The sequence below is a fragment of the Mobula hypostoma genome, chromosome 28, assembly GCF_963921235.1.
Source record: "Mobula hypostoma chromosome 28, sMobHyp1.1, whole genome shotgun sequence".
In the NCBI taxonomy this organism is placed as follows: domain Eukaryota; kingdom Metazoa; phylum Chordata; class Chondrichthyes; order Myliobatiformes; family Myliobatidae; genus Mobula; species Mobula hypostoma.
Genome location: NC_086124.1, coordinates 17075289 through 17103098, shown reverse-complemented (window position 1 = coordinate 17103098; position 27810 = coordinate 17075289). Strand labels below are relative to the sequence as shown.

General features: G+C 44.2%; 1 protein-coding gene across 16 annotated transcripts in view; it reads left to right on the top strand.

Annotated features, from left to right (window-relative positions):
• LOC134338834 (deleted in malignant brain tumors 1 protein-like) overlaps window positions 1–24625 on the top strand; it is a 68491-nt gene extending 43866 nt beyond the window's left edge. For 10 of the 16 annotated variants that reach the window (XM_063034950.1, XM_063034949.1, XM_063034948.1 and 7 more), the window contains 7 exons: window positions 2670–2984; window positions 3980–4294; window positions 5550–5864; window positions 11019–11333; window positions 13059–13373; window positions 14645–14959; window positions 19153–19602. In XM_063034950.1, the coding sequence (XP_062891020.1) occupies window positions 2670–2984; window positions 3980–4294; window positions 5550–5864; window positions 11019–11333; window positions 13059–13373; window positions 14645–14959; window positions 19153–19487 (2225 nt within the window). In that variant the 3' untranslated portion in view covers window positions 19488–19602. Of the gene's footprint in view, window positions 1–2669; window positions 2985–3979; window positions 4295–5549; window positions 5865–11018; window positions 11334–13058; window positions 13374–14644; window positions 14960–19152; window positions 19606–22775; window positions 23104–24449 lie in introns of those variants that run through there. The other 6 variants (XM_063034954.1, XM_063034951.1, XR_010016294.1 and 3 more) reach the window with 5 other exon arrangements.
• Window positions 24626–27810: the final 3185 nt, after the last annotated feature.

Here is a 27810-nt window from a genome sequence, read left to right as displayed (position 1 = left end):
CTATTTTGATTAGTCCTACCAAAACGTAGCACCTCACGTTTATCAGCATTAAACTCCATCTGCCATCTTTCAGCCCACTCTTCTAACTGGCCTAAATCTATCTGCAAGCTTTGAAAAACTACTTCATTATCCACAACTCCACCTATCTTAGTATCATCTGCATACTTACTAATCCAATTTACCACCCCATCATCCAGATCATTAATATATATATGACAACATCGGACCCAGTACAGATCCCTAAGGCACACCACTAGACACTGGCCTCCAATCTGACAGACAGTTATCCACCACTACTCTCTGGCGTCTCCCATCCAGCCACTGCTGAATCCATTTTACTACTTCAATATTAATACCTAACGATTGAACCTTCCTAACCAACTTTCCGTGTGTAACCTTGTCAAAGGCCTTCCTGAAGTCCATATAGACAACATCCACCGCTTTACCCTCGTCAACTTTCCTAGTAACCTCTTCAAAAAATTCAATAAGATTTGTCAATCATGACCTTCCACGCACAAATCCATGTTGATTGTTCCTAATCAGACCCTGTCTATCCAGATAATTATATATACCATCTCTAAGTATACTTACCATCAGTTTACCCACCAATTGCTTGGTTTACTCTTAGAACCGTTTCTTCCCATAGTGTAGAATAGCTACACAACACGGAAACAAATTTCTGCCAGATTTATCTGGGCTGACCACGATGTCTCACTGTTAGTCCTCGTTGCCAGCATTTAAAGCATATCTGTCTGTCATATTGAGAATCTGAACCTGATTTATCATCGCTGACTCATATGACGTGAAATTTGTGTTTCTTTTTTGCGGTAGCAGTGTTGTGCAAAGATATAACATTATAATCAATTACGAAGACGAATGTAAGACAGTAGACGCAGGAAACGTGGAGTAAGAATACATTGGCCTGAGCTGTGATGGCTGATTGGTCAACGCGTTGGACTTGACATCCAATGGGGTTTTCCACACACAGGTCAGGACTTGGCAGTCAATATTTGCGGAGCTACTCCAGCATTTTGAATGTGTTGAGTATAAACTACAAAATAAAACAACTGGTCCAAAAACCTGTGCTCTCTCTTGGCCAGGTCTCCCGCTTTCTACCCCCGCTAGGAAGCCTCCACCTCCATCTACAACACTATTATTCACATCCCTCTCTGTTCCAGCCTCACACTTCCATTCTCCAACCCTACCCCTATCCGTACCCTTTACTTCCACTTCCCCACAAAACCTGGCCCTCATCTCCCAAATCAGAGCACTCATTCCCTAAAATCCAGACCCCTCACCAACAACAACCAAAGAAATAACCCCACAACACTCACTAATACTTAGCATACAATAACCCTGAACGTAAGGAGGAGAAACATCCTCATCAAGGCTAGTGTTGGACCAGGTTAATGGTGTGGGCCATATCAAAGTGGCAAAGTGGAATAACTCTGAATCTCCAGTAACGTGATCAAGATACACCAGAGGGATAGTTCAAGGTAGTGTTCAAAGTAGTTCAGAAATCAGATGGCGCAGGAGAATAAGTTTTTTTTTCTAAATCGTTGTATGTGAGTCTTCAGGCTCTAGTCCCAGTCCCTCCGTCCTGATGGTATTCATAAGAAGAAAGCATGTCACGGATGGAGAGGATCTTTAGTGATAGATTCCCACTGCCTTAAGGTCCCAGTTCTTGATTATGTACTCAACGGTAGGGAGTGTCTACCTGCGTTGCAGCTGGCTGTGTTTACAACCCTTTGCTTTCTCTTACGATCCTGTTCATTGGAGCTTCTATACCAGGATATGATCAAACCGTTCCGAATAATCTCTAAACCTTTCCTATCAATAAACATGTCCAAAAACGTTTGAAATGCTGCAAGTGTACCCCCATACATAACATCGTCTGGCATCTCATTCCATATACCCATCAAACTCTGGTAAAAATATAATATCCCTCTCGAGTTACATTTAATCCATTTCCTTCGTGTATTTAACTCATGCCCTCTCACCAACACCACCTTCCCCCGACAGGTTTAGATTCTGTTGTCCTATATTAAAACAAAATCCGTGATCCGTGATTGTTCACATCTATGCCCCTCCTGATTTAATAAATGCCCATTTACATCTTTATACCTCACCATCCCTCTTCTTTCCCTCTTCTTGCTACCAGCATTGAGGATAAGGTAAGCCTGAGGAACTAACGACAACGATTCAGAAAAAGCCTCCTCTGCTCCGCCATCGAAGGTCCCAGAATATTACTACCAGATGTTCCTTTTCCTTTTTCCTCTATCTATCTATCTATCTATCTATCTATCTATCTATCTATCTACTAATTTATAGTATTTTATATCCTTGCACTGCAGAAAAAAACAATGTCATATAAATTATAATAAATAGGTTTATTCTCCTGAATCTTAAGGACACCCCTCAGTCTCCTTCGCTCCGGGCCATACCCATGTTGACTAATGTCAGGCGTATGAAATCCTTCCTTGAGGTTACAACATCTGCGGTACAAAATGGTTCATTATCAAATGACAATCTAGCTGAATTTTTTATTCACAGTTTTAATTAGATATCTTCGCCAGAAATAAGTAATAGATCTGAAAAGTAAGGTTTTTCCGGGGGAAATGAGTTTGCTCATGTCGTAACTGCATTTGATTATTTCCTTCTCTTTTCAGAGCGTGATATAAGACTGGTTGGTGGCAGTGACCATTGTTCCGGTAGAGTAGAAGTGCAGCACGATGGACAATGGGGGACGGTGTGCGATGATGGTTGGGACACAGAAGACGCCAAGGTCGTTTGTAATCAGCTTGGTTGCGGGTCTGGTGTAACAGCCCTTCATAGTGCTTACTTCGGGCAAGGGAACGGGAACATTTGGATGGACGATGTTGCGTGCAGTGGAAGTGAATCTTCTCTTTCAGAATGCACCTTTGCAGGATGGGGTAAAAACAACTGCGGTCACGGGGAAGATGCGGGAGTGAACTGTTCGGAAGGCAAGTATATAATTGCACCACTGGAGATGTATTTACGAAGGGAAGAGAAATTTCTTTGAAGTCCTTGCTTTTTAAGTATGTCACTTCCATGGTTAATCTTATTTGATTGAACGATATTTTTCGAAAATAAAACATGGAGAGGAATTCAGAGAAATGGTTTGAATTTCTCCGTTTATAAAATATCTAGTTGAATTACTAGCTTAAATGTTTCAATATACATTCAGTGGGCATTTTATTAGATAACCTTGTAGACCTGCTCCTCAATCTGCCAATCATGTGGCGGCATCTCAATGCATAAAAAGGTTGCATATATGGTCAACAGGTTCAGTTATTCTTCAGACCAAACATCAGAATAGGGAAGAATCGTGACTTTGACCATGGAACGATTGTTGGTGCCGGACAGGGTGGTTTGAGTATGTCAGAGACTGCTGACATTCTGGGAATTTACAGAAAATAGTACAAATAATTCATAAAAATATATGTCCAACGAGCGGCAGTTCTGTGGGCGAAAAAGCCTTGTTAATGAGAGAGTTTCGACGATATTGGCTAGAAAGATTCAACCTGACAGGAGGAGGACAGTAATTCAAATAAACGCGCATTACAACAGTGGTGTGCAGAAGAACATCTCGGTACGCACAACACGTCGAAGATTATAGTGGACGGGCTACAGCAACAGAAGGTCACGAAGATACACCCGAAGGTCACTTCAATAAGTACAGTAGGCATCTGGTGAGTGGCAACTGAGTGTATATTGAATTTCCAGGATTCGGATACCCTGGATCCAATGGGTCATTATTACGTTTCTCTCGTGATAAATGTATGGAAATCAAGTACGTCAGAGTAGTTATTGCTCATTCTTGGCATTTTCCAAGGAAATAAAGATCTTATGCCATTTTGTTTATATTGATGAAATCCAAACTGTCCATCCTTTATTGCGGATGTATTTCCCGAGCGTCGTCATTGCTGATGAATTGTTTCCCTCCGCTTTCTTTCAGAACTGCATATAAGACTTGTAGGTGTCAGCGATCGCTGCTCGGGGAGAGTGGAAGTGCAGTACAATCGACAGTGGGGAACAGTTTGTCACGACAGCTGGGACAATGAAGACGCTGGGGTGGTCTGCAGGCAGCTGGGTTGCGGCTCACGCGCTGTAGCCCTTCCCGGTGCGCACTTCGGTGAAGGGAGCGGAAACGTTTGGATGAACAATGTTGCGTGCAATGGCAACGAATCTTCACTTTGGGAATGCTCCTTCGCTGGATGGGGAGTTAACAGTTGCGGCCACTGGGAAGATGCTGGAGTAAACTGTACAGTAGGTAAGTACACATTACATTTACAATGGAAAAGGACTTAAGTTCATGGTCTTCATTTGTCCATTAAAATAAACATACATATTATTTTATTTATGTGAACGTAATGCAATCACCATCAATCCTTCGTCGTGAAATTATATACTGTGCACGCGCATTAATGACGAAGTAGCTCAGACAACATAGTACATTACAGTATAGTAGAGGCCCTTTTGTCCCACGATGCTGTGCTGACATCTTAACCCACTCTAACTTTAATCTTTCCTCGCTCATAGTCCTTCAGCTTTCAATCAACTATGCGCCTAAGAGTTTCTTATATGTGCCTAACGTATCTGTCTTTATCACCACGCCTGACAAGGTGTTCCACACACCCATCTCTGTGTAAAAAACTTCGTCTGACATCCCTCCTATACTTTCCTCCCTTCACATTATTAGCAATTTATATTAACCATTTCCGCCCTGGGAAAATGTCTCTGATTACCCACTCTACTTACGCCTCTTAATACTATGCTCACCTCTATCAATTCACATCTCATCCTCCTTCACTCAAAAGAGAAAAGGCCTCGGTCATACTATCTAATCCAGACAGTGTCTTGGTAAATGTCCTCTGCACCCTCTATAAACATTCTTATAATGAGGCGTCCAGAAGTGAATGTAACACCCCAAGTGTGGTCTAACCAGAGTTATACAGAACTACACCATTATATCGCAGCTCTTGAACTCAATCCTGCGCCTAATGAAGGCCTATACAGTACATCCCTATCAACTTGTACAGCAACTTTGAATGATATGTGGACATGAACCCCAAAATCCCTCTGTCCCTCCACACTGCAAAGAATTCTGCCATTAACTCTGTACTCTGCCTTCAAGTTCGACGGTCAAAAGTGAATCGCTTCACCCTTTTCCATATTGAATTTCATCTGTCACTTCTCAGCCCAGTTCTGCATTCCATCAATTTCCCGTTGTAACCTACGACAAACGTCCACACCACCAACCTTCGTGTACGGACACTCCTCTGTCTAACGTCACTTTATGTACATATAATCAACCTATGTATGGAAGCTATCTTATGTCTTTACATTGATTGTATTTTTATTGTTGCGTTCTTTATCTTTTTGTGCCGCATCGCACCCAGAGTAATAATAATTTGTCCTCCTTTACCCATGTGTACTAGAAATGAGAGCGAACAACCTTGAGATCTTGCTATGCCATCCTTACCACTCTATCAACCTGTGTAGCCATTCATTCTGTTTCTTTTCAGAACTGGACATAAGACTCGTTGGTGGCAGCGATCGTTGTTCGGGAAGGGTGGAGGTGAATTACAATGGACAGTGGGGGACGGTGTGCGACCGAAACTGGGACACTGCAGACGCCCAAGTTGTTTGCAATCAGCTGGGCTGCGGCGCTCGCTCATCAGCATTGCAGGGTGCCCACTTTGGACAAGGCAGCGACAACATTTGGATGACCGATGTCGCCTGCATTGGGAATGAACTTTCCCTTTGGGAATGTCCCTTCCCAGGATGGGAGACTAACAACTGCGGCCACGAGAAAGATGCAGGGGTGGAGTGTTTGGATGGCAAGTATAATCTTCTTTGTTCCAAGTGAAGGAGATTTCCCTTCATAATTTGCACTTGCAATTGCCAATGATAACGTACTGTATATAATGTGATTCACTTTTCTGAATATGAAGTCACCATTGACCCCACCTCGTGAAATTATGCTGATATCTGTCTGCCCATCTGTCCATCGAGTGAAACAGAACATAAAAAAGATCCTGCTGCCTCGTATGAAGGCTTCAAATGTACAGACGGTTGTAGAAAGTAAAATACAGAATATAGAATATAGAACAGTACAGCACAGAAACATGCCTTTCGGCCCAATATGTTGTGCATAACCAATTAAATTAGTAATCAAATGGCCAACTAAACTATTTCATACACAATGTCCATATCCTTCCATTTTCGTTACATTCGTGAGCCTAAATAAATATCTCATAAAAATCACTAATGTATCTGCCTCTACCACCATCCCGGAAGCGCATTCCAGGCACCGACCAATCTCTGGATGAAAAACCTTCCCCTCACACCTCTTCTGAACTTTCACCCTCTTATCTTAAATGCATGCCTTCTAGTATTAACAATTCAATGGTAGGGAAAAGATACCGCTGTCAGCTTTATCTATGCCACTCGTAATCTTATAAATCTCCATTATGTCTCCCGTCAACTTCTGCCGCTCCAAAGAAAACAACCCAAGTTATCCAACATTTCATTATAGTACATGCCTCTTAATCCAGGCAATATCCTAGTAAACCTCTTCTGTACCATTTCAAAAGACCCCACACACTTCCTGTACTGGGGCGACCAATACTCCTGGAATGCGCCACTTTCCTTGTCGGTTTCCCTCTGGTTAGTGCAAGCACAGAGGTAGTTTCCAAATTATATTTAGTTTGATAGGTACAGAATACTCATAATACGCAAAAGGAATAATAATGGCCGCGTGTTATTTCTCACAGACGAGATGTTTTCTTAAAATTTATTGAATGCTTTCTATAGCTCACAGAAGAAAAGATGTTTCCAGAAATTTATTAACTTGTCTTTCTTAAATGGAGAGGGTCCAGAGGACGTTCATGAGAATGATCCCGGGAAGAAAGGGTTTGATATCTCTGGGCTAGGACTCGTCCGAGTTTGGAAGAATGGCGGGGAGTGGGGGTGATGCGGTACTCTTTGAAATCTATCGAATATTGAAGGGCACAGATAGAGAGGATGTTGAGAGGATATTTCCTATGGTCAGTGAGTCTAGAACGAGAGGACACAGCTTCGTGATAGAAAGACAACTCATTAGAACAGAAATGAATAGAAATTCCTTTAGGCAGATGGTGGTGAATCTGTGGAATTCAATACTACAGGTGGCTTAGGAGGCCAGGTCTCTTGGTATATTTAAGGCGATGGGTCCTCAGGTGGCACTACTGGCCGACTCGGGATACACAAATTCTAGCCAGCCAACACAATTCTGTCCGTTTCGCGACTTGCTGATCGCCACGAGACTTAATGCGAGATGTCAGTGTGGATTCCCTTAACTGAGAACAACTGTGTGTGACTTTATTTAACGTGGGGAGGCTGGTGCAACGATAGACACCAAACGGTTCTTGACAGATCGGAGTTAGGGACCATTGGCATGGAATACAAGACCACTGGTGACCCTGCACTGCTGCAGCCTTCTTCTGCCTTCGCTGTTGTTGCGATGTGTCATCATCTTCCTCCAGCTCTACAGCTGCGATCGTGGTCGTTTCATTCTTTTTCCGTAAACTCCCCCTTGATCTCACAACCATGCGTGAATCTAACAGGCACCAAGCACCAGATGGCAAAACTCCGTCCAACCTCACACTCGGGATCTCAGGGACTCACAAGTCTCTCCATCACGACAAGGTGCCGCTCCCCAGAGAAGTATTGAACAGTATCTGACAATAAATGGCACGTCGTATTCTTCACGAGATGTATTTGCACTTATTTATATAGAAGTAGCAAATTGTAATGTTGGCAGAGCAAAACAGAGTGCAAATATAGGGAGCATTCCTGTCTGAGGGACTACTGTCAAGCGAGAAGATTAATTACTGAATATTACAGAGAAAACAGAAATCAGGTGTTCACTCTTGTATGGAGCAAGGTCCTCACTGGTGGTTGCCTCACATACATGTCTCAGATATCATGGCCAGAAGCAAGAAGCAGAGGTGTACAGTTAGGGTTAGGTTTAGTAATTTGTGGTCATGCTCTGTTTGAGAAACAAGCGTGGCAATAATTGTGGGCTGCTTTTGCACAATCCTCGCAGGCTTGATTTGATGCAAACGATGCATTCACAAGAGATTCTGCAGATGTTGTAAATCAAGAGTAACTCACAACAAATGCTAGAAGAACTCAAGAGATAGGGCAATTTGTATGGAAAATAATCAATCGTCGACGCTTCTGGCCGGAACCCTCACCAGTCCAGACTGGGAAAGGTGGAGGTGGTTTGGTGCTTTGAGCAGCGGCAAATCGATGATCAGAACCCTCAATCAGGTTCACCAATTGAATAGAAAAGGCAGCGACTAGCGGCATTTTGAAGCTTTGAGTAGCGGCCAATCAGAATTCGAAATAGATTGGAAAGAATAAATTAAAGTAAGGCAGGGGCAAGTTGAGCGGCCATTGTCTGAGCGGCCTTCATTTGAGTGGTCGGAGTTAGAGTGGCGATTTTGAGGCTTAAAATCTTCGAAGCTTCACCAAGGAAAGGCTTCAGTGAGAGAAGACAAAAGAAAGCTATAGGTAGTTTTCCTCCACAGTTTGTTGTTTTTCCTTCTTTTTATTTTCTCATTTAGAACAATAAAGATATCAGGCAAGATAATGGACTGCCCCTCTTCCCGCATGTGTGAAGGCAGGGAGACCTCCATTATTCCTGATGACTACACCTGCGGGAAGTGCATCCAGCTGCAGTTTCTAACATTCGCGTTCAAGATTAGGAGATGGATAAATACTGGATCACTCTGAAGGCTGAGGGGATGAAATATAAGACATATAGAGATGTCGTTACACCCAAGGTGCAGTCAGTCAGGAAAGGGAAAGGAGTTAAACAGCCAATTCAGAGTATCGTATGGTCAGCCCCTTCAAAAACAGGATACTGACCTAGCAGAGGAAAGTCACAGCGATCACGTCTCTGACGCTGAGTCTAACCTTGCGACTCAGAATGGAAGGGGGGAGAACAGGCGAGTTGTAGAGAGAGGGAATTCATTGTTAGGGGAAGAGAAAGAAGGTGCTATGGTTCAGAACGAGATTCCCGGATGGTACGCTGCCTCCTGGGTGCCAGAGCCCGGACAATCTAACAATCGGGTCCTCTGTATTCTTAAGACGGAGAGGTGACAGCCGGAGGTCGTGATGCATGTAGGTACCAATGACATAGGTAGGAAGAGTGACGAGGTTCTGCAACGGGATTTCAGTGCTAGATTAAAAAGCGGAACCTCCAGAGTTTGGATCTCAGGATTGTTACGTGTACCAGGTGCTAGTGGGCCCAGAAATAGAAAAATAGGCTTAATACGTAGCTAAGCAGTTGGTGTAGGGGGGAGGTCATATGATTTTGGATCATTGAGCCCTCTTTTAGGAAAGGTGGGACCTATATGGAAAAGGCTGCTTGCACCTGAACTGGAAGGGGACTAATATCGTAGAGGGTAGATTTGCTAGTGCTGCATGGGTTTAAATTAGAGTTGCAGGGGCATGGGAACCATGGTGCCCAAACAGTTAGTGAAGTTGTGGAGACAGATGTTGTTAGGACCTACAACAAAATCAGGAATCGAACCTTCGAGCATTGTGCGACTAATTTCCTGAGTAGCGTACTTCAATGCAACAAGTATAGTAGGAAATCCAGATGAGCTCAGGGCAAGGATAAACACCTGGAATTATGTTACGGTAGACGTTAGTGAGACTTGGTTGCAGGAGGGGCAGAACTGGCAGCCCAATATACTGGGCGTCGGTTGTTTAAGACGCGACAGAGAGGGAGGGAGTAGAAGAGTAGGGGTGGGGTTTTACTAGTCAGGGAGAATATCACGGAAATGCTCAAATGTCAAGACAGTCTGGAGAACTCGTCGTGAGGCGTTATGGGTGGAACTGAGAAATAAAAAAGGTACGACGATATTAATAGGGTGATTTAGAGTGATTTAGAGGCAAACTAAATTAGACTTGGTTTCACTCCAAATTAGAGCCACCAGGATGGGTCTTTCACAGTGAACGGTAGGGCACTGAGTAATAAGGTTGAAAGGGTCAGAAAAATCTACAAGTAAGGTAAATTTGGAAGTTCGTAGATTGAGATGAGATTTGAAAGAGGTATACAGAATCACGAGAGGTATAGATAGGGTAAATGCAAGCAGGCTATTTCCACTGAGGTTGGGTGGGACTACTACTAGAGAGCATGGCTTAAAGGCGGCAGGTGGAAAGTTTGAGTAGAACATGATGGAAAGCATCTTCACTCAGTGTTCATAAGGGTGTGGAATGAGCTGCCAGCACTAGTGTGCATGGGAGCGCGATTTCAACCTGTACGAGAAATGTGGATAGGCATACAGATAGTAGGGGTATGGTCGGCTATGGTCCCGGTGCAGGTCGATGGGAGTACTCCGTTCAAATGGATCGTATGGACTAGCTGGGTCGAAAGGACTGTTTCTGTTCTGTACTTTTCTATGACGCTATGACTTTATGGCTACGATGCCAGAAATAGGTGAGGCGAGGTGAAGGAGGACAAGTTATAAGATGATACGTGAAAATGGGAGAGTGCCTGAGCGGGAATCAAGTAAAAAGTAGCGAGTGATAGGCGGAAAAGACAAAGGGCTGGAAAAGGAATTTGATCGGAAAGGAGAATAGACGATGGAACAAAGGGAAGCAGGATGGGCATCGGCGCGGTGATGTGCTTATGAGGAGAAGAGGTAAGTCGCTAGATTGCGGAATAGAAGAACAGGGAAGGGGAAGGGAAAATTACCGGAACGAGAAGTTCATGGTCATTCCACCAGGTTGGAAGCTACCTAGACGAGAAATCAGGTGTTGCTCCTGGTGTCCTAATCCTGGCAGAAGAGGAGGCCATGGACTGGAACTGTTTTTCACTGTATGTTTCAACGTGACAAATAAAACTTATTCTTAATCTTTGCTCTTTAGAACTGAGGGTTGGGGTATTGTGAAAATTTTCAAGTCATCCTCTACAGTTATTCCGTTTTTCATTTCAGAACTGGATCTAAGGCTTGCGGATGGCAGTGATCGTTGCTCGGGAAGAGTGGAGGTGAATTACAATGGGCACTGGGGAGCAGTTTGTGGCGATGGCTGGGACAAGGCGGACGCCCAAGTTGTCTGTAAGCAGTTGGGTTGCGGCCTTCGGGTGGCAGCTACAGTGAGCTCCAATTTCGGGCAAGGCAGCGGGAAAATTTGGATGAACAAAGTTGCGTGTAATGGAAGTGAATCTTTCATTTGGGAATGTGCCTTCGATGGATGGGGGATTAAAAACTGTGTTCACGGCGAAGATGCGAGAGTCAACTGTACAGACGGCAAGTACACACTTCTACAACCGAATGGGGATTTTTGTTGATGTTTTGCACGTGCAATTAATGATGCGTTGTAGCATGTTATTTACATCAATGAAATCTAATCCCCGTCGAACGCAGACATAGCTAACAATGTAACCATTTAATGCCCACTTTTCTATCAGTTGGAGAAAATGGTGATGCGTAATTTTCTTCATTACCGTCTGTCCAAAATTATTTACGTACTGTGCAAATGTGCCTAAGAGATTTGCACAGTATTTGTACAAAATGTTGGAGGAGATTACCAGTTGGTAATACAGCGGCTACGGAATGTCTGGTGAAGGGTGTCAACCCGCAACGTCGGCTGTTGGTTACCTTCCATAGATGTTGCCTGACCTGCTGAGTTCCTCCAGCATTTTGAATGTGTTGCCTGCAGTATTTTCAGATTAAACACAACGTTTCTACAATAGATTGAACACAACTCTCAAATGTAGCCGCTCCGATCACTTGTACTGCAGCATAATATCCCAACACCTCAACTCAAGCCAAGCCAAGTCGAGTTTATTATCATTTAGCTATATACATGTATACCACCAAACGAGAGAAGGTTTCTCCGGATCAGGGTGTAAAGCACAGTCGTACACTTAACAGACATATCGCACACAAGAGCTGAGGAAAGTAAGAATAAAATCTACAACTCAATTACGCACAAATAAACAAATTAAAGTACATAAATTAAATATTGTAGGGTACAGGACAAATTAACAGGAAACACTTCGAATGTGATGTGGCAGGGTGTTCTGAAGTTAAATCGGCTGACGGAAAAACTGTGTTTTTCATCCTGCTGGATGGATGGGGAGGATCCTTGATAATGCTAAGGGCCCTGTTCCTAATAAATGTCCCTGATAGACGGTAGGGAGACACCTATGATCCTTTCGGATGTTCTCAGCCAGTGCCCTGACTTCGAATAACAACGTACTTTACGCCCTTTTCTTCAACCTGACTACCTGTCTACTGTTAAAATCGGCGATGAACATATTCAGCTGAACCTGAACTTGGTCACTTGACTTGAAGTGCGTTATAAATGTTGAATTCGCATCTGCCACTTTCGCTGGCTTCCTCCCAGAGTCAGGTGTGAATGAATGACGGAAATGAGAATTTCAGAATATAATTGTATCCCAGGTATAAACATGTATAATTGGTTGTATTTACCCAGTAAATCCGATAGCTATGTGTGTTAGTTACACTTGACACGTAGACTACTGCCCTGCATTATGACCTCCTGCTTGACACTTCAGGTCAAAGTTTACGTAGATGCCTACTGTCAGATGACATGTCCTGTTTTTAATTTAAAGATACTGTGCAGAATAGGCCCTTCTAGAAAGTCGAACCGCACCAGCCAGTAACCCCATATACAACTCCAGCCTAATCACGGAACAATTTTCAGTGAACGATTAACATTCTAATCAGTACGCCTTTGGACTGCGGTGGGAAACCGGAGCACCCGGAGAAAACCCACGCATACAAGGGAGAGGACGTCCTCCTCATAAAGGACGTCGGGATTGAACTCCAAACTCCCACGCCCCCAGATGCAATAGCTCCTTACTATCTGCTGTGCTACGCCACCATGGCGTCCCTTTTACTGATATATTACGGCTAGATGCAACGACTGGTCCTGCGTGAAGGTATTCACACCTAATAGGTCTGAGGATGTTTAAAAGGTAATTTATACTTTCTGTTTCATGCCAGAACTAGATCTACGGCTCGTAGGCGGCAGCAATAATTGTTCGGGAAGAGTGGAGCTGAACTACAATGGACAATGGGGGACGGTTTGCGACAGAGCCTGGGACGTGGAAGACGCCCGGGTCGTTTGCCATCAGCTGAGTTGTGGTTCTGCCGCGTCGGTCTTTCGAGGAGCCCATTTCGGGCAAGGGAGCGGAAAAACCTGGGTGGACGATGTTGTGTGCACAGGCACCGAATCTGCCCTTTGGGAGTGCGCCTTCACGGGATGGGGGATTGACAACTGCGGTCACGAAAGGGATGCGGGAGTGAAGTGCGAAGACGGCAAGTCTATTTAATTTTACAATGCGAAATTTCTAAGAAGTATGTGTTAGACAGAAAATAAAGTCGAAGGGGAGTTTATTGTCATATGCATAGGCGCTTGTATGCACAGGTGCAATAAAAAGCTTCAGCATCTTCACAGACACAATGCATCCAACCACGGCATTCACAAAAAAAAATAATGAATTCGACATAAACGAATTTTATTTACTTATTGAGATACTGTATAGCGCGAAACAGATCCTGCCATCCCTTAGAACATGCCACTCTGAAACTCCCTAACCTAATCGCGAGATAACTTACAATGACCAATTAACGTACTAACCCTTTGACTTTGGAATTTGGAGGAAACCAGAGAACTCGGAGACGACCCACGCATTCCACATGGATTCATTACAGATGACTTCGTAATTGAACTCCGAACTATAACTCACGCTGCTGTAATATAGTCGCACTAACCGCTATACGTACTGCACCAATTTTTACAAGAATACAAAATGAGATATACTAAAACAACCGAATCGCGAGGTGATAAAGTGGTAATTGAGTTCCTCCACTCTAGTGAGCTGCGTTGAGTTGCACAGACAGACAGACAGACAGACACACACACACACACACACACACACACACACACACACACGCGCGGGAGTTTGTAGAGCTAATGATTTAAGAATAGCAAGGGTGGGGCGCCAGGGGAGCAGTGTGAAACAGGTGGCAGAGAAGGAGTGCCAGAATCGATAGATGGCACGAATGTCTGAGGCACTAGGCAAGGACATTTTATTCCAAGGAATTGTTTTACTGATCTTTATAGAATGTCATTTAAATGCTTCTGGCTTCTTCACCTCTCCCTTCCCCTATTACCGACCATGATTCCCCTCAGTCTGCAATAGAGACCCATATTAGGCTTATCATCACTCACATACATCATGAAATTTGTTTTTTTTTTGCCGTGACGGTATCGTGGAATATATAAATATGCTACAAACAGTAGACATGTGCGTACATATAGGATACATATATGTTTATCTACACTTTGTATATATAGACATCGATATAGATGGATGGATAGTATGAGGACTATATATGTTTATGTACTTACAGAAACAGACAGACAGACACACACACACACACACACACACAATTTTGAACCTTAACCTTCTGGACAAACCTTCATGTCAACTGAAATGAACTGCCACGGGAATAATTAAGTAATCGAACAGTAAGTCAAGCTATTCTCAAAATGACGAAATTTTATTTCTTACGTTGCATTTCAGAGCTCAGTGTCAGGCTAGTAGAAGGCGATGGATATTGTTCGGGACGAGTGGAGTTGTACTACAATGGAAAATGGGGGACTGTATGCCACGACGGTTGGGACATGGAGGTCGCTAAGGTTGTTTGCAAGCAACTTGGTTGCGGCTCTCCCATCTCAGTACTACCGGGAGCACACTTCGGGCAAGGGAGTGGTGTAATATGGATGGACGACCTCGCGTGCAGTGGGAATGAATCTTTCCTGTGGGAATGCTCCTTTTCTGGATGGGGGATTCACAACTGCAAACACTGGGAAGATGTAGCAGTCAACTGTACGGATGGCAAGTAGATCGTTTTAGAATGTAATGGGGAATTTGTATCACGCGTGGTGTTGGTCATTGACGTTGACTGGGCTGAATCTTTTTTATTTACACTTCTCGAGTAATTGAGTCATACAGAATGAAAACAGGATCTTCGACCCAAATGGTCCATTCTCACGACGTTGCTCGGCGAGGCAATCCCGTCTGCCCGGTTTTGGCGCATGACCCTCTAAACCTTTCAAAGTCATATAGTCATCTGGATGGCTTTTAAATCTGGTTCATGGACTCGCCTCCGCCACTATTTCTGGCAGCTCATTCCAAATACGCAGGTGAAGACGTTGCCCCTGATGTCTCTTTAAATCTATCGCACCTAATTTTAAACTATTTTGTGTATTTATTTATTGAGCTACAGCGCTGAATGGGGAATTTGGGCCTTCGAACTGCGCCACTCAAAAATACCCCCAACTAATCCTCGCTTAACCACGGGCAAATATGCAATGAGCCATTAACCTACCAACGGGTACGTCTTCGGACTGTGGGAGGAAAGCAGTGCGCCCGGAGGAAAGCTACCTGGAGAACGGATCGCCTGTACTATAAAGCATTGTGCTAAACGCTACGCTAGAGTATCGCCGACTTGTTTTTAGCACCTGACTCTCTGGGGAAAAAAGAATACCAGCTTTAACCTTGCTTTAGTCCCTTATCATCATATATATACCTCTATCAGGTCGTCTCTCAGACTCCTGCGTTCTAAGGAATAAAACCCTAGTCCATAGAACTTCTTCTTATTTGGCTCAGGCTCCCAAGTGCAGGCAACATCGTGATAAATCTTTTCTGGACAGTTTGAAGTTTAATAACACATTTTCTATAACAGGATGACAGCATATTACTCATAGACCAGGCATACCGTCTGGGTAGTCTCCAGCCCCTTGGTATGAACATTGAATTCTCCAACTTCCGGTAATTCCCACCCCCTCCATTCCCCCATCCCAGTTTCACTCTGCCCCCTCCTCCAGCTGCCTATCACGTCCCACATGGTTCCGTCTCCTTCTACTACACATTGTGCTTTCCCCTATTCCTTCTTCACCTTTCCTGCCTTTCCCCTCCCTGCTTCCCCTCCCGGACTCCTTGATCTTTCCCCTTACTGGTTTTTCACCTGGCACCTAAGCCTTCTCCTTCCCACCCTCCCCCCACCTTCTTTATAGGGCCTCAGTCCCTTCCCTTTTCAGTCCTGACGAAGGGTTCCGGCCCGAAACGTTGACTGATCGTTTCCACTCAACCTGCTGAGTTCCTCCAGCGTGTTGTTTGTGTTGCTTTGACCCCAGCATCTGCAGAGTATTTTGTGTTTATATTCTTAGTGCAGTCATATCGACGCTATTCTCCTCTGATCTCTCTAATTAACAACGCGTTTTCAATCACGGAATTGCCATTGACTGCATTTTGTTTTCTTTTGTTTGTTTGTTTGTTGTTCATGCCATTCTCAGTAAACGCTAGAGACTGCCGTCACTTTATTACATTCCAAGGAATAAAAACCTAACCTCTTCAATCTCTCCTTATAAATCAGACTCTCTAGTCTTCCCAACATCCTCGCAAACTTTTCCTCGCCTTTTCCAGCGTCTTTCCCATAAAGGATCACCAAAACTGTATGCGGTATTCTAAGTGTGGCCTCCGAGCGACTTATAAAACTGCAAGATAATGTGCCAAATCACATACTCAGTGTCCTGGTTGATGGCAGGAGCGTTAAAACGCGTTTTCCACCATCATGCCTGCCCGACACGCTGCTCTCAAGGAACTATGAACATCTATTCCGAAATCGCTCTGTTCCATTACATTCTCGAATGCTCTGTCATTCATAATATAATTCTTCCGCTGTTTTCTTCGCAAAATGCATCACCTCACCCCTTCCAGTAGTGACATCCATTTTCCAGTCCACGGTCTACTTCTGTAACTGATCAATATCCGCTTACAATCTACGGTAAGCTGTCCCAATGTCATGTCATCCGCAAAGGTACTGATCAAGTCTTGTTCAAATCATTTATTTACAGTACTGTCCAAAAGTCGTCGGCACATATATATAGCTAGGGTGCCCAAAATTTTACACAGTAATGTACACAATGAATGCAAGGATCACCAACCGACCACTGCCACATAAGAGTAGTCACTTGGCTTCATTCCGGTGAGTAGTTCAATAACTACATTTTGCTTTCTAGCTCCGAGCCAATTTTGAATCCGCCTAACTGGTTCTCCCTGGATTCTTTGAGAAATGAACTTTCTCTCCAGCAGACTATTCGGGACTTTGTTGAACGTCTTGCTGACGTGCACTGCTCTACCCTCATCTACCTGTTTGCTTATAGAACTTAGAAAAGCATTGTGCAGGGATAGGCCCTTCGGTCCACAGTGCTGTGGCGAAACAATCAAAGAGTAATCAAATGTCCTACTGAACTAATCCCCGCTGGGTCCTTCTTAGTGCAAGGGATTTAGATAGAGGGACGTAGAGCGACTAATGTTTGGGCGCTTTTGATTTGCTTTTTCGCTCTTTCGACACAAAATGTAGTCCGAAAAGCATGTTGCTCTGGTGTACTGTTCCACGTTCTATGTTTTATGTTCTAATGTTCATATCCTTCCATTTTCTTCACATTCATGTGCCTATCTAAACATCTCTTAACAGTTTCTAATATTCCTGTTTTCACTACCATCCAAAGCAGCGCATTACAGGCACCCAGCACTCTTTGTGTAAAAATCATCCCCCTCACTTCTCCTTTGAAATGACCACGTATCAACATTAGTGCATGCCCTCTAGTATTAGGCATTTCATCTTTTGGGAAATATATATTGTCTTTCCACTGTATCTATGCCTCTCATAATCTTATGAAGCTCTCTCAGGTCTCCCCTCGGTCTCTGCCACTCCAGAGAAAACAACCCAAATTTGTCAAACCTCCCCATTGAAGAAAGTCCAGAAGGTTTGCTAAGCACGATTTCTAATGCACAAAGTCATGTTCACTACACACACAGAGTCTGCAGATCCAATATGGTGGTAGATCCTCTCCCTCAGAATTGGTTCCAGTAACCTATCCACTACTGTTGTCAGGCTGTCCTGCCTGTTGTTCCCTGACTTGCCATTTGTAAACATCAGAACAACATAAAGCCTTTGCCTGATCATCAGGGATTCACTGGTAGCTAACAACGAAGAATATATCTCTGCATGGGCCTACACAATTTCTTCATTAGCCTTCCACAAAGTCCCAGATGCACGCTGTCAGGACCTATGGATGTGTCCAAGGAGTTGCGATGCAGGAGATACATCTCCCTGATTTTATAAATGTCTGAATACATGGATAGGAAAGGTTGACAATAAAATTGTATATGACCGTGATGCTATAGTAAGTTAGTTTTTCATTACATCTGTGTTTAGCAGGTCAATTAGATTAAATTCCTTGCTGTTATCATTACAAGTGATCTATACTGCGACGAGCACGTAAGTGTCATTCTGAAGGAAGAACGGCAGCTCCTCTGCTTTCTAAGACGTTTGCGCAGATTCTGCATGTTATCTGACTCTTTGACAAACTTCTATAGATCGAAGGTGGAGAGCATTCTGACAGATTGCATCATGAGCTAGTATAAAACATCAATGCCCTAGAACGGTCTACAAAAAGTTATGGGTACAGCACAGGAAAAGTCTTCCCTACCATTGAGCACATCTACAAAGTGCGCTGACGCAAGAAAGCAGCATCCATCATCAAGGACGCCAAAATCTAGGCCTACCTCTCTTCTCGCTGATTTCAAAGGGAGGGAGGTATAGGAGCCGTAGGTCTCACACCATTAGGTTTAGGAATAGTTATCACCATTCAACTATCAGGCTTGAGAACCGGCACGGATAACTTCACTCACCTCAACGCTGAACTAATTCCATAACCTATGGACTCACTTTCAAAGACTCGACCACTCGTTTATCCATTCCTGATGAAGGGTCTCGGTCCTAAACGTCAAATTATTATTCATTTCCATAGATGCTGGTTGAAGTGCTGGAATGAAATTTGCAGAATCGCTTCTGTTTATTGTCTGTATAAAATACGTTAGATTTTGCTGAGATGTCATACAAGTAGGCGAGAAGACCCAGACTTTCTCCACCACATCGCTCTGCCCTTTTCCAAAAAAAAACACAATACGAGATCCGTGTCTAACGTGCAATTTCTTCCTGATTTTTTTTTTTATTTCAGAGCAAATACGACTAGTTGGTGGCAACGATCGCTGCTCAGGAAGAGTGGAGGTCAAGCACAACGGGCAGTGGGGGACGATGTGCGACGATGGCTGGGACAATGAAGACGCCAAGGTGCTTTGCAGTCAGCTGCGTTGTGGTGCTCCTACCTCGGTTCTTTCGGGAGCACACTTCGGGCAAGGGAGCGGCAAAATCTGGATGGACGATGTGGCGTGCCAGGGAAACGAACTTTTCCTCTGGGACTGCGCCTTCCCGGGATGGGAGAGTCACAACTGCGGTCACGGGGAAGATGCCGGTGTGATCTGTGCGAGTAAATATTCTCTTTTAATTGAATAAGCTTAAATAGACGGGCAGGAAATGATGGAAAACATTTTTAAAAAGCAACACACGGAAAATGCCGGAGGAACTTACCAGGCCAGGCAGCATCTATGGAAAAGAATGAACAGTCGATGTTTCGGACTGAAACCCTTCCTCAGGACTGGAAAGGAAGAGCAGGTCAGAGTAAGACGGTGGGGGTGGGGGGAGGGAAGGAAGAAGTGCAAGGCGGCAGGTGATGGTTGAAACCGGGAGAAGGGGAGGGGGTGAAGTAAAGTACTGGGAATCTGTTTGGTGAAATAAATAAAGAGCTGGGAAAGGGTGGGGGGTCTAATAGGAGAGGGTAGAAGACCATGGAAGAAATGGAAGGGGGAGAAGCACCAGAAGGAGGAAATGGACAGGTAAGGAGATAAGGTGAGAATGGGAATTTGGAACAGGGAATGCTGAAGGGAGGAGAGTCAGGTCAATTACCGGAAGTTCGAATGATGGATGTTCAGGGCATCATTTTGGAGGCTACCCAGCTGGAATATAAAGTATTGCTCCTCCAACATCAGTGTAGCCGCATCATAGAAGTATACTGACATGCCGGAATGGGAATGAGAAGTAGGATTGAAATGGATGGCCACCCAGAGATCCCACTTTTTGTGGTGGACGGAGCAAAGGTGATCGGCGAAGCGATCTCCCAATCTACGTCGGAATTCAGCATGAGGCTTTTCATTCCAGAACTTCGCAGATGTCCTCTTTCTTCAATGAAAAGGGCTTACCTCCGTCCACCATCAACACTGCCCTCACCCGTATCTCTACCATTAGGCGCTCATCTGTCTCATTCCATCTTCCCGCCGACACACCAGTGATAAGGTTCCTCTTGTCCTCACCTAATACTCCACTAGCCTCCGCGCCCAGCATATAGGTCTCCGTATCTTCGCCATCTCCCAAGGGGATGCTACTATTAAGCATAGCTTTCTCTCACCCTACTTTCCGCTTTCTGCAAGAATCACTCCCTACACGACTCCCTTCTGCACTCGTTCCTCCACAGTGACTCTCCTCCAAGGACTGATTCTTGCAACAGAACAAGTGCCACAGCTGCTCCAATACCTCCTCCGTCACTACCATTAAGGTGTCGAAGAGTCCTTCCAGGTGAGGCAACACTTCACCTGTGAATCTGTTGGGGTCATCAATTCTATCCGGTGCTCCCGGTGTAACCTCCTGTATATCGGTGAGACCCGAAACAGATGTGAAGACCCTCCCAGCACCTTCACAAAAAGCGGGATATACTGGTGACCACTCATATCAGTTCTACTTCCCATTCCCATTCTGACGTGTCAGTTCATGGCCTCCTCTACTGCTGCGATGAGGCCACACTCAGGTTGGAGGTGTAACACCTTATATTCCGTCTGGGTAGCTTGCAACCTGATAGTATGAACATCGACTTCTCGAATTTCTGGTAATTTCCCACGTCGTTCACCATTTTCACATGTCTGTTTCCCTCTCTCCTTACCTGCCCATCACTCCCCTCTGATGCTCCACCCTCTTCCTTTATTCAATGGCCTTCGGTCTTCGGTTCTTCCAATGGTCTTCCACTCTTCGGTTCCATCTGCTTCGCTCTTGATTTCTTTCACTAATCAACATCCTCTCGCTTTACTCTACTCCCTCCCCCTGTACCGGTTTCACCTATCACCTGCCAACTTGTACTCCTTTCTCCTTCCCCCACCATATTATTCTGACTTCTCTGACTCCTGAGGAAGGGCCTTGGCCTGAAACGTCGGCTCTTTACTCTTTTCCATGGATGCTGCCTGATCTGCTGAGTCTCTACAGCATTTTGTGTGTGCCACGTTGTATTTCCACCATCTGCAAATTTTCACGTGTTTGTGATACTTTAAAAAAACATCCTTTGCTCGCACGTTTAAAATTATTGCAGGAGAATCAGGTGAATTCAAGCCGGGATTATTATTATAAGCACAAACACATAAATGCATGTGTAATGGAGGGAGTGCTAGCGGCAGTAACGTGGATAAGTTCCCACTTCCTATTAAATTCTCCTAATGGAGCGCGCCTCAGATTGCCTCCCACCACCACGTACACCTCCTGGCCTTCACGTGTGGCTTAGCTACTAAGCCAAGCGGAATCGTTTGTACTTACAGGACAGCACGGAACATAGAACAGTACAGCACAGGAACATTGCTATTCTGCCCACAAAGTTATGCCAAACCAGTTAAAAAAAACAAATATAAAATATTCAAACAGTAGCCCCTCCGACCTGCAAAATGTCCATATCCCTCTATTTTCCTTACCTGCATATTCCTATTCAAACGTCACTCAAAAGCCTCTAATGTATTTCCCTGCATACCAGGTAGCGCCTTCCAAGAATCCACTTCTCTATGAGTAAAAAAAAAAGCTTACCCCTCAAATTCGCCTTGACCCTACCGCTTCTCACCTTCAATACCTGCTCTCTGGTATTAGACATTTCGACCACTGGAAACAGATACTCTATGTCCACCCTACTTATGCTTCTCATAATCTTGTAAACCTCTGTCAGATGGCGCCTCTGCCTCCGCCTTACAGAGAAATCAATCCATATTTATCCAGCCTCGTGATAGTACATGTCCAGTAAGCCAGGCAGCATCCTGGTAAACCCTCCACAAAGGCTCAACACCCTTCCTATGATGAGGCGACTGGAACTGTGTGCAATACTCCAGATGTTGCCCAACGAGAGTTTTTATAAAGTTTTAACATAACCTCTTGACTTTTGAACTCAATGCCTCCACTAATAAAAGTAAGAACTCTATAATCCTTCTTAACCACGTTATCGCCCTGGTTACTGATGCTTTAAAACCTACCGCTTCGGGCAGATGGGGCTCACAGGCCGTGGTCGGCAGGTGAACTAGGAGAGCAGAAACTCTGATCTCAAGCCTCAGCTGCCTTGCTGCTATACGCATATATGTGGAAGGTTTCGGCAGTAAATCCCGGGAGACAATTCCTGAGCTGAGTCCCTAAGGAAGTATTACGTTGAGATCAATGTGATTGGCAACTCCTGCGACGCTGCTGGTGCCAAAGTGTATTGGCTTCTACCTTTCCTTTGGGTTCAACAGATTCATGTAGTTTGCTCTCCATATTGTACTGCACAGGCACCTAGAACGCAACCCTGACGAACAGAGGCCTCAGACAAAAAAAATATTTCTTGCAGCAGGAATCTGGAGATGTCGAGGCGAGACCCGCGTTCAGGACTCGATGAAAGGTCTGATTGCTGATTATATTTCGGTACTTGAGGTGAACTCTGTCTAACAATTGGTTTTGCTCTATAATTTATAGGGAATTGACATAATTTCGCTTAAGGGGATGGATCAGATTTTCCCCGTACTACAGTGACAACGTTTCAAAAACCTAAACGGTGTGTACTACAATTTTCGGGATTGAGCATTCAATAACCCCTTTGCAATGCACCGGTCTCCTGTAAACACTGTCAACCGCCAGGACTTTGAAACCTGCTTGTGTTTCGTTGAGCATGAGGCTTAATGTCCAACAAATTCAACAAGTCTATAGTAAATGTAAGTTTATTGAATTCAATGTCCAGGCTTGCTTGTGTTAAAGAATAAAATATCTTTTAAATTTAGCTGAAAACTATTGTTAATGGTAGCCTCCAACATTACAGCGTGAACACCAATTTCTCCAACTTCTCGCATTTCCTCTTTCTCTCTTTATTCATTCCCCATTCTGTCTCCCCTCGTACCTGTTCCTTTTTCTTCACCTGCCCATCATCTCCCCCTAGTGCCCTGCTCCAGTTGTGATGAAGCACTTCGACTTGAAAAGTCGAAGGTCCGTTTCCCTCCTTCGAAACTCTCCGACTTGTAGAGTTTCTCGAGCATTGCGTGAGTGCGGGCGCTTGTGTGTATGTGTGTTTGTGTGTATGTGCGTGTGTAAGTGCCTAGGTGTGTTGCTCCAGGTTCCCAGCACATGCAGTCTCTCTCGTGGAAGGAAAGAGGGAGGGTAATTCCGTGAGACTATTCTGCGAACACATTTCCACGACGTGTTTCCTGAACTGCTTTTCATTCGGGGATGGGTGGATTCAAGCCACTGAAAGAAGTAGTAACGGCGCCCTCTACCGATAACCCGCTGCCGCTTTGTGGAAGAGAGGTTAATGCCTGTTTTGAAGTAACCTGAGCCCAATATCTAAATGAGCTATCTGGTGCTGGTTTAAAATAACCTATTGCAGGGAATAAAATAAAGAAATTGCATCAGAAACAAGTTCTTATTTTGGGAGAGGAGTACTGAGGTGACGCTACATACGGCCCTGTGCCAGAAGCCAAGGGAATCCACAGGGAATCCAAAAAAGCCAGAACCAACGGGATAGGGGTGCAATAGTGCAAATATTAACAGAATATTTGAAGATAATAATGAAGGTTTTCCGATCTGGAGTAACTCCTCTCCCTCTTTCCCGATGGCAGCAACGAGAAGAGAGCATGATTTGGGTCCTTGATGATGCTGCTTTCTTGCGTTGGTGCTCCTTGTAGGTGTGCTCAGTTTAGGGTGGAGGGATTTCCCGTGATGGACTCTGCTGTATTGACCATTTCTGCACGCTTTTGCGATCTTAGGCGTTGGCGTTTCTATACCAGTCTGCGATGTAACCAGTCAGGATACTCCGCACTGCGCATGTATAGAAGTTTGCCAAAGTTTTAGATGACAAGACGAATCTGTGCAAACTCCAAAGAAAGTAGTGGCACTGCTGTATCTTCTTTATAATGGAACTAAAGTGTTGGTGCCATCAGTTAAATACGGAATCAGGTTTATTATCACTGACATATATCGTGAAATGTGCTGTTTTGCGGCTGCGGCACAGTACGGACATAACAATTGTTATCATTTATAAGTAAGCAGGCAAATAAACAGTACAAAGGAAGAATAACGTAGTAGTATTCAGGGGTCGTTTAGAAAACTGATGCCAGACGGGAGGAATCAGTTCCTAATGCACTATGTGTCGATTTTCAGTTTCCTGTGCCAGCTGCCTAATCGTTCCAACGAAAGGAAGATATGCCTCGGATGGTAAGGGTCCTTAAATGATGAATGCTGTCTTCCTTAGGCACCGCTTCTTTAACATGTCTTTGATAGCGGGGATGGATGTGCCTGAGATGGAGTTGTGCGAGTCTAGAATCCTTTGCATATTCTTGTGATCCTGCCCTTCGGAGCCGCCATTCCAATCAGTTGGAATGCTCCCCTTTCTGGAGGATGGTGCTGTAGCAATTTGCAGGAGTCTTAGTTGACATACTGAATTTCCTCAGCTTTCAAAGGAAGAAGACCCGGTGGACGAATGTCAGTCTGAACCCACCACTGCCATTTCCCACCACACTTATTTTAATTTCAAACTTGAACCACATTCACAAATTAAATATGCAAAAACAAAGAATAAGAATAAAGTGCAGACTTGGATAGTTTAAATATCATCTTGTCAACACATTCATGCAGTCTTCATTCGAAATGTGGATGAAATTGAGAAATTAAAGTGCAATCGAATTTGGCGTTATGTTTTGTAACTTCGAAATTTAATGCAAAGAAAACTATGGCAGCCGGGAGATGCAGGTCTACTTCGTTTTTTTACTTTCTTTTTCTTCAGAGAGGCGCTCACGTATGACTTGGTAAAGTAATGACGAAAGTCTTTTACGTACTTTTCCACATAACCCATGAAGAATTACATAAACAACTGTAACACCCTACCGCACATTTTTACTGCTGTGTTATAGGTATTTCATTTTAGAAGTTCTCTTAAGAGCAGTTTTTTCTGCTTTCAGCCCGTTGGGTGTACCGTTAAAGATAAGGGATGCTTAAGAAAGTGTGTAATCAAATCAGGATGGTGGAACTGAATATGCTGGGGGTCGATTTTGTGAGGGACACTAAGTTTGGTCGATGTCTTTATCGGCGGGAGATGGAGAGAGGAGGAGCTCGAGAGAACTGACCGTAGAATTTGATTCGGTGGGAACTTGTGATCCAATGGAGCCCAAGAAGGGAACTTTTATCGGGGAGCGATGAACAAGAGTTCGTGCAGTCAGTACATTGAAAACAAAGGTTTCTGAAGGTTTTGAGCTCCAGCGTGCACATCCGATTGTTTAATTATAATGGGCCTTTTTTGTTTTCCCCCTTTCTTTTCTTTAATAACTGTTTGCTTAAGCTAGCATTCTTGAATATAGTTTCTTTATAATTGTATGCAGTGTACGATCTTCATTCACGTAAACCGGGTTTTGAGTGGGCGAAACATCCTAATCTCACGAGTTTGGGCGGGACCAAAGGCGTGACTGGGAAAGTGGTTTCCCTGCCGTGGAGTCCAGTGACTGTTAGCCAGGGGCTAACGAGCCGCATTTTCAGAGATCCCCAGTAGAAATGAGTTTCACTGTGGGGGTGGGCATCGTCCTGTATTGAATTCGCTGAACGTTATGTGATTGGACTAATAATTGATTAAGTGATTTTGTGTTGAGCTATTGTCCTGGAAAGTGGTTAAACTACGTGGTTATGGGCGCCGCAGGGATTAAGCGTTGGTGCGATTCAAAGAGATTACCTGTAATTAATATTTCTGTTATGAGTTTGGAGGATATTCGCAGCTCATATGAGTTGTTGATAGGGTTTTAAATACTGTTAATGCATTAAGCAAAGTTACAATCATGGAGCGGTAGTATGAGCCAACGACGGGGAAGGATGTGCATTAGTTCAGGCTGGGTCTGTAGTAACGGGAGTGGACCTGCCTGGTACACTTGGGGTCCCTGGAGAGGTGGGACCAGAGACCAGAGGGTGTCGAATTGGAAGTCGAGTTTACCGTAGCTGAAGGCGAAGACTTTAAAGACAATTTGCTCTTGTTTCTACGGAGTGAGGGGAGGGAGTGTTTTGATGTGGAAAGTCTAATAAATCCTCCAGCGAGGGGTGAAAATTCCGAGTTGGTATCGGCCCTTACATCCCTCGTGACTAAATGGTCTGGTGCAGAGAGAGTCAAAGTTACTGTAAACTGAGAATTACTCGGGAGTGAAGCCCACCCTGGAGGGGGAGGAGGAATGTAAAACTTGGGCAAAACAGACATCTCAGATGCTAGATGAGTGGCGACGGGTAGAGAGTCTAAAAGGTCTGGCTGCTGAAGTGGTGAGGTCCTTATCATGGAATAATAGAATCATAGAAACCCAGAGCAAATCACAATGTTGTGCCGACCATGTAACCTGCTCACCAAACTGCCTAGAATTGCCCTAGCTGCCTTCTATTTTTCTATGCTCCATGTAGCTGTCTAAGAATCTCTTAAATTCCTTATTGTATCCGCCTCTACCACTGTCACTGGCGGTGCATTCCACACACCCACCGCTCTGTGTAAAAAACTTATCTCTGACATACAAGAGGAATTCTGCAGATGCTGGAAATTCAAGCAACACACATCAAAGTTGCCGGTGAACGCAGCAGGCCAGGCAGCATCTCTAGGAAGAGGTACAGTCGACGTTTCGGGCCGAGACCCTTCGTCAGGACTAACTGAAGGAAGAGCTAGTAAGAGTTAGTAAGGGAACGTGTGATTCAATGGAACCAAGAAGGCAACTTTTTAATCGGGGAGCGGTGAATAAGAGTTGATGTAGTGAGTACATCGAAAACACCGGCTTCTGGAAGATTTCAGTTCCACCGTATACATGCGACTGTTTAATTATAACGGGCCATTGTTGTTATTTTGTTCTTTCTTTTCTTTAATAACTGCTTGTTAACATTCTTAAATATAGTTTCTTTATAATTTTATCTGTTATTTTTTGCCGACTGGCGATTGTGGGGGGGAGGGGGGCAGGAAATCACACTGCATTCAAATAAACCGGGGTTTGAGTGGGGGAGACATCCCATTCTCACGGATTTCGCGGGACCAAAGTCGTATACTGTACACCCTAAACGAACGGAGCTTGAAAATGTTAGTTTCCTCACTGCGGAGTCCAGTAGCTGTTAGCGACGGGCTAACAAGCTGCATTTCCAGAGACACCCAGTAAAAACGGGGTTCACTACAATATTACTCCGATATTACCGAAGTATTAAATATACAACACTCTTCCCTGCTTAGCATTAAACTCCAACTCAATATAAAATGCATCACAACACACACACACACACACACACACACACACACATACACACACACACACACACACACACACACACACACACACACACACACACACAGAGTATACTATATGATACAACTACTATATACACATCCAGAGCACAGTAAATTTTAAAATGTCCCAGTCAGGTGTAAAGATTTAATCGTTGTGGAATATTTATTAATCTTAAAGATCAGGACGCTGGAGCAGAGATCCAATTGCAGACACTGTACTGTGCACACAGTGATATT